We start from the raw sequence: 13,133 nt of genomic DNA, 5'->3' as shown, positions 1-13,133 counted from the left end.
CAAAAGCCTGATGGCAATGTCTGCTGAGGAAGGCTCTAGTTTCTCATTTCCCTTGCCATTGCTTTAATCCACACACAATTTAAGGAGCTGTTAAAATTTTTAGGTATGGTAGCAACAAGCCAAGATGCAATAAAGCCAAGAACTCAGGAGAGCCTCAAAACATGTATCACTGTTGAGTGGAAACAAAAATCTGCCCTAATGTCCCTAGCAAAAATCAAAATGATTATTCCTCTAGTGACAAAGTAAGAGGATTGTAGAAGGCAGTGACTAGCATTTAAAATTCTACATTACCAGTTTGTACAAGAGACCCCAAAGAGTCTCTTATCACAGAATCAACCAGGTTGGAAGAGACCTCCAAGATCATCCAGTCCAACCTAGCACCCAGCCCTAAAGCCCTCAAGAATGAGATGTTCAACACAACCTGAAATTTCTTGATGATCCCTGCAAGGTTGGATCTATCTGGTCTGTGAGCTAGAAGGTCACAACTGTTGTGGTGGCCTGGTAGTTCCTCATACTCATTTCTAGCACTTCAATTCATGTCTTGCAAAAATGCCTCCCTGATCAAACCAAACAGCACTGCTGGAACAAGGGGAAAGGATCACAGAATCATTCTGGTTGGAAAAGACCTTCAAGGTCATCGAGTCCAACCATTCCCTAACTCTGCAAAGGCTGGTGCCAAACCATACCCCTCAGCACCACATCCCTGCCTCTTTGAAACACCTCCAGGATTCAACCACTTCCCTGGGAAGCCTGTGCCAGTCTTAGAAACTTCTGCTAAAACCAAACCTAAGACTTCCCTGGGGCTATTTGAGGCCATTTCCTCTTGCCAATCAAACCAGCCAACAGACCAAAACAAACCAGCCAGCCAAACCAAATCAAAGCAGCCAACAGACCAAATAAAACCAATCAATAAACCAAATCAAACCAGACAATAAACCAAATGAAAACTGCCAACAAACCAAATCAAAGCAGCCAACCAAACCAAATCAAATCAATCAATAAACCAAATCAAACCAGCCAACCAACCAAATAAAACCAATCAATAAACCAAGTCAAACCAGACAATAAACCAAATGAAAACTGCCAACAAACCAAATCAAACCAGCCAACCAAACCAAATCAAATCAATCAATAAACCAAATCAAACCAGCCAACCAAACCAAATCAAACCAGCCAACCAAACCAAATCAAACCAGCCAACAGACCAAATCAAACCAGCCAACCAAACCAAATCAAACCAGCCAACAGACCAAATCAAACCAGCCAACAGACCAAATCAAACCAGCCAACAGACCAAATCAAACCAGCCAACCAAACCAAATAAACCCAGCCACCAACCAAAACCTCTTTCAACAAGGTTTAAAGCAATAAACCCAACCCAAATGCTACCCTTTATAACGCCTACAAGAAGTAGATGCTACTACCCAAACACTTGTTAACACTGAAGTAACACACAGCCCATGTCTCCATCTTCTCAAGGTGTCACTAATTTTTTGGCATGGCAAAGTGAACCAAGCCCAGAACAATAAACACTTCTGCCAAGACCTCTGCTAAAACTGGTATTATGAATGAATGTGCATGTATAAATCACAGAATCACCTGGGTTGGAAGGACTTCCAAAGGTCCTCTACTCCAACCCCTCCAGCAGTCATCAAGGACATCCTCCACTAGATCTGGTTGCCCAGAGCCCTGTTGAGTCTCACCTTGAGTATCTCCAGGGCTGGGGCCTCAACTACCTCTCTGGGTTTCCACTGCTCAACCACCCTTATTGTAAAAAACTTGTTCCTAATGTCCAACCTCAATCTGCTCTTCTCTACTTCAAAGCCATTGCCCTCATCCTGTCCCTGCAGGCCTTTGCAAACAGTCTCTCTGCATCCTTTTTGTAGCCCACTTCAGCTACTAGCAGGCTGCCATTAGGTCACCCTGGAGCCTTCTCTTCTCCAGGCTGAACAACCTCAGCTCCCTCAGTCTATCCCCATAGCAGAGGTGCTCCAACTCCTCTGATCATTTTTGTGGCCCTCCTCTGTACCCATCAGCTCCATGCCCTTCCTGTGCTGAGGGCATGAGAGCTGCTGTCTCTGAACAGGTAAGTTCCACAAACTGTATGTAAATCATCAAAATGAGCAATAATGCAGAAAGAATAAGCTTAAGGAATGCATTCAGGAATAGATCTTCTTGATTGCATCCTATATGCAAATTGGGGCAATCTGTAAGCCAGATCTGGAACGAACACCCAAAGGAAAACTGAGCTGTCATCTGCTAAAGTCAATTAATCTGTGCAAGCATGACTTGGAAGCTGTGAAAAGCAGTTAGTTAGCTACCCCTGCTGATCCATCAGGCACTCCTTCCCTGGCACCCACTGCATCCATTGGCAAAGTGATACAAACACAAAGAATCACAGAATGCACCAGGTTGGAAGGCACCTTCAGAGGTCATCTAGACCAGCTTCCCTGCAGGCACATCACCAACTAGACACTGGAGTCATCTCCCAAGGGAAGCAGTGGATTCCCCTACACTGGTCAGTTTTAAGGTCCATCTCCACAGGGTGCTGGGCCAGCTCATTTCAACTACATTGCCACAAAAAGTCTGGCTGGGGCACTTAGTGCCATGGTCTGGTTGATTGGATAGGGCTGGGTGCTAGGATGGACTGAATGAGCTTGAAGGTCTCTTCCAGCCTGCTTGATTCTATGATTCTATGGACCAGATGATCCTTGGGGTCCCTTCCAACCTGGCAATCTGTAATTCTGTGCTAGATCAGGTTCTTCAGAGTCCCATCAAGCCATGTCTCCAGCGATGGAGCCTCCACCACCTCCCTGGGTAACTTTTCAAACCTCATATATCATAGAACCGAGTGGTGCTGGCCAACTGCTAAAGCTATGGGAAGGAATGGAAATGTAGAGTGGGAGACAAAAGTTATGCATCACTGCTTCACTCACTGAGACTCTCCCTACAAAGCAGGTTATGGCCACAAAGTGCAAAGAGCTCCATGTTCACCTGACTTTTGTTAACCTTGGAAGAGGGTCCTGCAACTAGGAGGGTGCAACCAACCCTCAGGATTGAGGTTACTCTACGCTCCTGCTACGCTCAGCACTGACTGCATCACTGAGACTTGGTGGCCTGATCACTTGTAAGGTTTCCCAGCACAACTCTTAGTGAAATCAGTGCTGCCAACTGGACTGCTGTTTCTCCAGATCAAAATCCTTCCCATAATACTCTTCCACCTACAGAGACTTCACTGTATTGTGCTTGCTAACAGGCATTAGATGGTTTCAGCCTTCCAGCTGACATCAAAGAGATGACAATTCTGCAGCAAGTGTAGCAGTGTGTAGATGAAAACCTCACTTCAGTGGTATGGGAGATGATTGTGGCTCAATTTTAATTACTTCAAAACCCTAACAAGATTTAAGCAGGTCTGACCCACTGGAGACAAGGAGAGTCTTTTCCACTGGCTTGAAAAACGAAATTGCCAAAAGACACAAAGTGCTTCTGTAAAAAAGGGATGCACTGGGTTGGAAGGGACTTCTACAACACAATCCAGAAAGCAGGGACATCCCCAACTAGACCAGGTTGTTCAGAGCCCAATTAGGTCTCACTTTGAATGCCTGAAGACTGGATGTTAGGAACAAACTCTTGAGCATGAGGGTGGTGGAACACTGGAACAGGTAATTGAGGTCCCATCCTTGGAGATATTCAAGGTGAGGCTCAACGGGGCTCTGAGCAACCTGATCTAGAAGAGGATGTCCCTGCTGACTGCAGGGGGGTTGGACTGGATCATAGAATCATAGAATCAGACAGGTTGGAAGAGACCTCCAAGCTCAGCCAGCCCAACCTAGCACCCAGCCCTGGCCAAGCAACCAGACCATGGCACTAAGTGCCCCAGCCAGGCTTGGCTTCAACACCTCCAGGGACAGTGACTCCACCACCTCCCTGGGCAGCCCATTCCAATGCCAATCACTCTCTCTACCAGGAACTTCCTCCTAACATCCAGCCTAGACCTCCCCTGGCACAACTCCAGACTGTGTCCCCTTCTTCTGTTGCTGGCTGCCTGGCAGCAGAGCCCAACCTCACCTGGCTACAGCCTCCCTGCAGGCAGCTGCAGGCAGCAATGAGCTCTGCCCTGAGCCTCCTCTGCTGCAGGCTGCACACCCCCAGCTCCCTCAGCCTCTCCTCACAGGGCTCTGCTCCAGGCCCCTCCCCAGCCTTGCTGCCCTTCTCCAAACACCTTCCAGCACCTCAACATCTCTCTTAAATTGAACTGACCTCTGGAGGTCCTTTAAAACCCAACACATTCTATGATTCTATGAGACCTCCACCACCTCTCTGGGCAACCTGTTTCAGGGTTCCCACACCCTCATATTAAAGAACTCAAACTATTAATCTTTGCCCCATCAAAGAGATGCTTTGGCTAAACGTCTGGAAATGCAGTATCTGGAAGGGGGAGTGGGGGGTGGACAAATCTGAAGTCAAGATTGACAGATTTAATGTCACAGCTAAATTACAATTTACAATAGAATGCTCTTACTCATAGCCCAGAAATGCCATTGAAACAATTACACTCTTCCCACCTTGGATTAGTGGAATACCTCCAGTATCAAGCAAAGAAGACAAAATACAGCACAAAGAAGTACTCTAAGTAGCACTTAGTAAGTCTGCCTACTCTTTTTTTAGACTTAGTAGGTCTATCTACTTTTTTAAGTAGATAGACTTTAGCAGAAGGTTAAATACCTGCCCTGTAGTAACTGAGTTGTAGGCATTTACTAGTCTGAAGAGTTTTACATGCAGCTCCCTAAGAGTGGATTATTTACATGAGCCATCTGTGTCCTGTCCTTTACTGTGACACTAAAAACATCTGAAGGGAAAACTCTGAGTTTGCATCTTAAAAGAAATCAGAATGTCTGTAATAATGAAGGAAAAAAAACAGGTTGAAATAAACCAATAAATACCTCTGAAAGAAACCAAAACCCACCCAGCAAAATCCTACTGCCAAAGCAATGCAGTAGCAAAATTGGATCAGAGTAGCAAGTTTATGACAAGAGGAAAAACAAAAGAGTGTTTCTATTAATTGTAGCTGATGGTCAGGAGAAAATCTCATTTCAAGCACTGATGTTTGAAGCCAAACCTACCTTGTTAGGAAAAGCTGCTCCGTGGTGACCATCCAGATTTGGATAGGAATTTACACACACACACAGCCAGCTTTTACTACACACAGCAACTACCAAGTGTTACCAAGACTTCCAAACATGAACAGTTTGTTGTTTGTTTGCTTTGGGTTGGGGTTTTTTTCTTTCCCTTAGGAAAGGTTTGGTTTAAAACCAAGGAACAAATGAACCAGAACAAAACAGAACAAACCAATGCAAAGCCAAATCAAACCACCCCCCACTAACAAACCAAAAAGAAACAGCTGGACAGGAACAGGCTCTGCAACAAATACTGATCAGATTATAAAGCACCACAGTGAAAACACCACCAACACGTAGAGAAGCAGGTCAAAACCAGACTGCAGGAGGCTAACACAGATGCATGTTGGTCTGTTGTACTAAGACATTTCATTTCATGGCTGGTGTGGCATCGTTCTGCCCAACACAAAGCTTGAACAGACATCAGCTCCCAGGTGCTTTATAACAGCTGGACAAAAGGCAGAGATGGTCACTAAAGCTGCTGTTTTATTCTGGGCTTCTGGAGGTTGGAAGTTTTTCCTCTTTGTGGGTTGTTTTTTTTTCACATGTATCATGCAATACTTTGAAATTTCAGGGTACTCCTCAGAGTGCAAGATGCAGCAAAGGCACTTTTCAGCTGGGGAGGAGTTGACTAGTACCTGTCATCCTCCGGAGATGCATGCTGGATATGAATCCTGGGACTAGTAGGTCGTCTCCTCTCTAGGGAGGGGGACAATCTACCCCTGTTTGCCCATTCAATAAAACAGGAAAAAAAACAGGATATTTAGTTTGTGATCAAATCAAATAGATGGGATTTGGGACTGGAAAAAACACCCCAAAAAGGAATGAAAAGTGTGTCATTTCAGTGCTGTTCTTCTCAGCCCCAAGTAAGCTCTCCTTGTGGCTGTCTCTCTCTGGGGACAAAGAGAAATGTGTGGCCCTCCCAAAAGTGCAGAATTTAGGCCAACAGAAATATTTCACATAGCATGCCAGGAAGTTTTCAAATGCTAGATCATCTAAAGCCTGGCATTTACCTCCAAAGCCATCAGTTCAAACTCCAGTGAGCTTTTCAAAGACCATATGATGGCCATTTGCTGTCAGCTGCTGCTCACCTCTCATAGCATCATAAAGTGGTTTGGGTTGGAAAGGACCTGCAAGATCACCTCCCTGTCATGGACAGGGGCACCTTCACCAGACCACATTGCTCAAGGCCTCTTCTCCCTCTTTGGGCTGGAACCTCAATAAAATCATAGAATGGATTCTCAGTAACAATCATAGGTGGTTTGGGTTGGAAAGGACCTGCAAGATCACTTATTTCCAACCTCCCTGCCTTGGACAGGGGCACCTTCCACCAGACCACATTGCTCAAAGCCTCTATTCCCTCTTTGGGCTGGAACCTCAATAAAATCATAGCATGGATTCTGAGTAACAATCATAGATGGTTTGGGTTGGAAGGGACCTTCAAAGGTCATCTACTCCAACAGCCCTGCAGTGAGTAAGGACATCCTCCACTAGATCAATTTGCCCAGAGCCCTGGCAAGCCTCACCTTCAATATCTCCAGGAATATATAAAGTGTAGGACTATGAACTATAAAAAAAAATATTCTAAGGCATAAATGCCCTTTTTCTGGAATGCAATGAGACAGTAAAGGTAAATTAGCTACTACTAAGCTACACTTCTCTGAACAAGTACTGGGGTCTTTTTCTTTTTTCACATTGGCTGTGTGAGCAGGCAGCCTCCTCTGCTCATTTCTCTGTATCCCTGCAGCAGATTGTGGCCTGTAATTAAATTTAACACCAAAAAAGACCTGAATTACAACTGCAAATTGGTGTCTTACATGAAGACAAGCCCTGTGAGGACAGGCTGAGGGAGCTGGGGGTGTGCAGCCTGCAGAAGAGGAGGTTCAGGGCAGAGCTCATTGCTGGCTGCAGCTCCCTGAAGGGAGGCTGTGGCCAGGTGGGGTTGGGCTCTGCTGTCAGGCACCCAGCAACAGAAGAAGGGGACACAGCCTCAAGCTGTGCCAAGGGAGGTCTAGGCTGGATGTTAGGAGGAAGTTCCTGGTAGAGAGAGAGATTGGCATTGGAATGGGCTGCCCAGGGAGGTGGTGGAGTCTGTGTGGCTGGAGGTGCTGAAGCCAAGCCTGGCTGGGGCACTTAGTGCCATGGTCTGGTTGCTTGGCCAGGGCTGGGTGCTAGGTTGGACTGGCTGAGCCTGGAGGTCTCTTCCAACCTGCTTGATTCTATGACTCTATTTTTCCTTTGAGAATGATATACACCATACTATAGGCTGGTGCTGCTTTTAGTTCTGTTATGAGCTGGTGGTTAACAGTCTGAGGGTATGTGTGAGAATTGCCCAGATCAAAATTCTAAACATTCATTTGTTTGGGTTTTTTTTTTTCCCTGATACATTTCTATTAGATTAAATTATGTAGATGAATGTTTGGAGACTGATTTTTGTACTCTGATTTAAATACTGATTCATTTAAAAGCAGTTTACATGAGCACTCCACTGATTCACTTCCTGAGGTATCCTTCCAGTCCACGTAAGAAGGAAAAAGGAGTTGATTTATGGCACATGCAAATAGCAGAGGTTTCAAGGGGATTAGTGTCACTTGAGCAGTTAGGCAGATCTTTCAGAAGAGCAAATAGGTTGTTGTTAGTTGCTTTTTTTCTTTCCAAAGCATGAGTTAAAGAAATATTAATGCATCAGTGCACTCAAAAGCCCTTAATATGCTGATATCCTGCACACACAAAAATCAAACAGCATTGGATGGAGTGAACTTGGGCCATGCAGTGGGGACTTGGAGAACATGCTCAGCTCACTGAGCCACATGAGCCACAGCACACCACAGACAAGCAAGCAATAACCTATGCCTTGGTGTGGCTGAACTGAGAGCACAACACACTGCACAGCTAACACAAACAGTTATTCTCCTGCATGACAGCTTAAATGCAAAGGGTGGTAGCCAACACAACCCCAGGCCTGCAATGCAAACACCTCAGACTGCAGAATAAAAAGCTTAGAAAGACCAACATGGAATCAGGACAGGCCTCAACTGGATCAAAGGACAGCTCCAACTCCTCTGTGCTGCAGCTATGAGCAGGGAAGAGGTCGCTGTGCAGCTTGGGATCTCGTTTAGGTGGCAGAGACCAGCTGACAGCAAACCTTCTGAAGGCCTTTGAGATGCTGTGATTGCTGCTGCAGGAAGCACCTTGGTACAAACCCAAGGCAGCAGCACTTTTCAGATATGCTGGCCCTCTTGTGCATCAACTCACCCCTGGGCTGTGCTGGTTTTACTTGCTCAGACCTCCACTCAGCTCTCAGGGCCAAAGCACACAAAGGAGAACCAATCCATACAGTTGCTGTTGTGCCAACTGAGCCTACAGACAATTGCTTGCAGCAGGAGATGTAGAAGGTAAAGAAAAGCCACACTGCAGATTATTCAGTAACACTCTCTGGCTGCAATTTCAAGAACACCTTCTCCAGACTGATTTATGCTGAAACAGTTCAGGCACTGCACTGCAAATAACACCCCTGTGTGGCTCCCTAGAATCATTTTGGTCAAAAAAGACCTTTAGGATCATTGAGTCCAACCTGAGCAGAAGCTGCAGGGCTCAAATTACTGCATTCCAAAGAAATGGTACCCAATTAACAGAGGAGGGGGAAAGATAGAGAAATGTTGAGAAACATATTAAAAGATCCAAAAAATGGGGGGAAAAGGAGGCAGCAGCAGCAAAAATGTTTTAAATGGCATCAGAAGATAGATTCAGACTGATATGGGTCAAGAACTGGGTTGAGGGCTGGGTCCAGAGAGTGGTGGTGAATGGTGCCACAGCCAGCTGGCAGCTGTCACTGGTGGTGTGTCCCAAGCATCAGTGCTGGGCACAGTCCTGTTCAATATCTTTATTGATGATCTGGACCAGGGGATTGAGTCCAGCATCAGTGAGTTTGCAGATGGCACCAAGCTAGGAGCAAGTGTGGAGCTGTTGGAGGGTAGAAGAGCCCTGCAGAGGGACCTGGCCAGGCTGCATGGGTGGGCAGAGGCCAATGGGATGAGACTGAACAAGGCCAAGGGCAGGGTTCTACATTTTGGCCACAACAACCCCAAGCAGCACTACAGGCTGGGGACATAATTATTTGGGGGGAGGGGAGGTGGAAGAAAAAATGAACTAAACGCTTGGAATAAATAAGAGGGGGAAAACAAAAAGAGAAAAGAAACAGGAGACAAACATGGGGCTGCTGTATAGATGGTTTAGTAGAAGCTGGATATTTCTGAGTAGCTGAGTGTATACTGTGCCAAAAAGAAAAGGAATCATTTATTTGTTGTTGGTTTAGTTTGGATTTAGATTCCTTTTTTCCCCTCTTTTTGACCATCGATGTGAGTCAACAAAATGAGTTTTCCTGGCAAAGCAGCATTTAAAAGCCAGGAACTACTCCAAGCCTTCCAAATGATATGGATGATGTTGTAGAGAGCTGAAGGATCAAAACCATTTCCAACAAGTCACTGACAGAGAGAATTAGGGCTCTACTTTCCATCAGCTACAACCAACCAATATTCCTTTGATGAAACAAGCTCAAGTGGACTATTTTAACACCTGATCTCCAATAAAATCTCATTTATACCCTCTCAGTCAAAAGGCTGGGGGCAGGGGGGCAGAAGTAGATGTTATTTTCTAGGTGTGAGTATATTCATCATTCTGTTGAAGAGAATATACAGAGCCACATTTAGAACTCTACCTTTGTATTTGGAGGACTGGACTCCTGATCCAGTAAAATCTACCCCCTCTAGAGTTTCTCTTTGTTATAAGCAGGACCAAGCCTACACCTGACAGGTGTTTGCCTAATCCTAGAATGATTTGGGTTGCAAGGGACCTTAAAGAATGCCCAGTTCCAACACCCCTGCCAAGGGCAGGGATACCTTCCACTAGCCCAGGTTGCTCAAGGCTTCACCCAGCATGGCCCTGAACCCCTCCAGGAAGGGGGCATCCATGACCTCCCTGGGCAACCTGAGAAGTGTCTCTTCTAATAGCTTCTTAGTTGCATTCTTTCCCCCCAAACCCCAACCTTTCAGCATCCTCAATATGTTTCCCAGGTCAAAACCCACCTATTTAGAACTTCTAAAAGCAAAGACATAAAAGTTTGATACTGATTGATCTCTGGATCAGGCCCACAGATGATTTGGCCAGTCCAGGTGTGTTTAGTAGCAGTACAAACACAACACTTTGCTTCGTGAGCTGCGCGTTACGAATGCTGCAGATGCTGTGCACTGCCTGTCAGACAGAGGCTGCTGGACATGAATTACAAAGATATAAGAGAAGCAGTTTGGGTAGTTTTGAGTAGAACACTTTAACCAGATCATTTGCAATCGCCTCTGTTTGGTGGAACATTCAACTTGATGGGTGGCACCTTGAAACAAAAGTACAGAACCTCCTGCTTGTGTCCCTGTGCTATCAAATTGCTGCTTGGAGATGAATGCAGCTGGATGTAGCTACACATAGGTGTTAATCATAGAACCAGTCAGGGCTGGAAGGGACCACAAGGAGAATCCAGTTACAAGCCCCCTACCATGGCCAGGGACACCCCACACTGGATCAGGCTGGCCAGAACTTCAGCCTGGCCTTAAACACCTCCAGGGAGGAGGCTTCCAGCACCTCCCTGGGCAACCCCTTCCAGACTTTCACCACCCTCATGGTGAAGAACTTCTTCCTAACACCCAGGCTGAATCTACCCATTAGTAGCATTGTTCCATTCCCCCCCAGTCCTATCACTTCCTGACAGCCCAAAAAGCCCCTCCCCAGCTTTATTGTAAGCCCCCTTCAGATACTGAAATATGATAATGTGAGCCTGCAAATGTTTTTTTTTCCTAAAGATCTGGCTTGATGTTTTGGATTTCATTCTGAGAGGCCTTATTTTTGTCTTGTTTGCTTTTTAGTAGCCATTTAGATGTTCTCTGTGGTCTCTTGAGCTCAGTTTTAAAAAGGACTGAACTAATAGGGATGTACCTGAGATACTTCACCAAAACATTAGTTGCTCCTCTGCAACTAGGGCACAACTGGAGAAGAGACAAGCTCCAGTCAAAAAGCAAAGTGGGGAGGAGGGTAAAGGAAATTTCAGAGGAAAAAAGGAAAAGCTTAATGTCAGAAAGAACATTCTTGGTGCTTTCCTCAGTCCCCTCCCTCAATGACAAAAATGATGTCACTGTTGTAACCACCACACTGTGAGCTGACTGACAGAGCAACTTGGCACTACTGACTGCATCGTATGGGTGAAACTGTCACTCCATCACATCCCCACTCAAGGGCAAACTGACCTTGCCTTTAGTGATGCTCTGAAATCTGTCATCCCACCATAAAACACTGGTTAGTTTTTAGGCAAAAACATCTATCACCTCACCCTAACATGGTTTAGTTCTTAGACTAAAACATCTTTTACCTCACTCTCAAGTGGTGCAGTTCTTAGGCAAAAACATCTATCACCTCACTCTAAAGTGGTGTAGTTCTTAGGCAAAAACATCTTTCACCTCACTCTAAAGTGGTGTAGTTCTTAGGCAAAAACATCTTTCACCTCATCCTAACATGGTGTAGTTCTTAGGCAAAATCATCTATCGCTTCATCCTGACATGGTGTTGTTCTAAGGCAAAAACATCTTTTACCTCACTCTAAAGTGGTGTAGCTCTTAGGCAAAAACATCTTTCACCTCATCCTAACATGGTGTAGTTCTTAGTCAAAAACATCTTTCACCTCACCCTAAAGTGGTGTAGTTCTTAGGCAAAAACATCTAGCACACCCCCTAAAGTGGTGTAGTTCTTAGGCAAAAACATCTAGCACACCCCCTAAAGTGGTGTAGTTCTTAGGCAAAAACATCTAGCACACCCCCTAAAGTGGTGTACTTCTTCAGCCCAAACCCACAGGTTGTGATGAAAAAATCCCCTTCCAGAACAATGCCACCTGTCAAGGACACCAGGAGAATTTGCTTCACCTAAGCTTCTGCACCAAGCTGCTGTAACATTAACATCTCAGAGAGCACCCATAAAATGCCTGCAGAATGGATGTGGCACCACAAGACTTCTTTGAAACTGCAAAGGTGTTTTCTTAAGCCTTAATATGATGTCATAGCATGGAAAAAGAAAAACCAACACACCTCACTGCAGCCATTTGCCTTGCAATTGCCAAAGCAGATGCAGCAGATTGAGCTTAAGGAAGCAGTGAACCTTTTTTGGCTGGTTTGCAGAAAACCCATCACTATGCAAACTACAGTTCTGGTTTGAAGCACAGGAGGTCTGTTGTAACTCCTGAATGCTGATCACCATCTTATTAGCAGTCCACAGAGCAGGCAAGAAACAAACAAGAGCGCTTTTGGAGCAAATGATGATGAAGGTCAGCAAGCAACTCTGTCAAAAGAAGCAAGTCTGCAATGCTATTATCAGCATACTGAGGACTTCTGTAAGCAATGACATCAGCTTGAAGGAAAACAAAGGGAGAAGCCAGCAGCAGTTATAAACTCCACCACACAATTTACATGGCACACATGGAGAGAGGAGCAGAAATGTCTACGGATACCGAAGCAGACGTGAATGGACAAGAAGGTGGAGGAGGAGGAGGAGGGTGAAAAACAAAGCTGAGAAAGATCACCAGCACAGATGACAAGAAATTGATAAGGGTTTATTTGATACCTTTCTCGTTCTGGTGAATGCAAACTAGTATCTGGTCTCAAGCAGTTGGTACTAGCACTCCTAGCCCTGTCAAGGGAGGGCTGTAGTTCACTAGTGCCAGTGCATTGCATCCAATGGTAGAAGAGAAAGAAAAAAGAAAACAAAGAAAGGAATACAATGTTAGATATTAACTCATAAAATAATGCTCTCTTCACAGAAAATGCAGCACCACAATGATTTAATCAAGGGAAAACAGAAAAGGAGCTGACTGGATGACGAGTGCCAAGGTTTGTTCAGAACACAAAAGCAAACAAAGGACTGCTAA

At 45.2% G+C, this 13,133-nt stretch overlaps 1 protein-coding gene across 34 annotated transcripts in view; it reads right to left on the bottom strand.

The window, feature by feature from the left end:
- RIMS1 (regulating synaptic membrane exocytosis 1) overlaps positions 1-13,133 on the bottom strand; it is a 260,406-nt gene that overhangs the window by 74,344 nt on the left and 172,929 nt on the right. For 21 of the 34 annotated variants that reach the window (XM_064164198.1, XM_064164201.1, XM_064164174.1 and 18 more), the window contains 2 exons: positions 12,830-12,919; positions 5,816-5,899 (listed from right to left, as the gene is read on the bottom strand). The exons of 4 other annotated variants lie outside the window; for them this stretch is intronic. In XM_064164198.1, the coding sequence (XP_064020268.1) occupies positions 5,816-5,899; positions 12,830-12,919 (174 nt within the window). The remainder of the gene's footprint in view (positions 1-5,815; positions 5,900-12,829; positions 12,920-13,133) is intronic. 9 more of the 34 variants (XM_064164176.1, XM_064164178.1, XM_064164202.1 and 6 more) reach the window with 1 other exon arrangement.

The sequence above is a fragment of the Pogoniulus pusillus genome, chromosome 25, assembly GCF_015220805.1.
Source record: "Pogoniulus pusillus isolate bPogPus1 chromosome 25, bPogPus1.pri, whole genome shotgun sequence".
In the NCBI taxonomy this organism is placed as follows: Eukaryota; Metazoa; Chordata; class Aves; order Piciformes; family Lybiidae; genus Pogoniulus; species Pogoniulus pusillus.
Note: the sequence above shows the minus strand (reverse complement) of the source record. Positions and strands in the feature narration are given on the sequence as shown.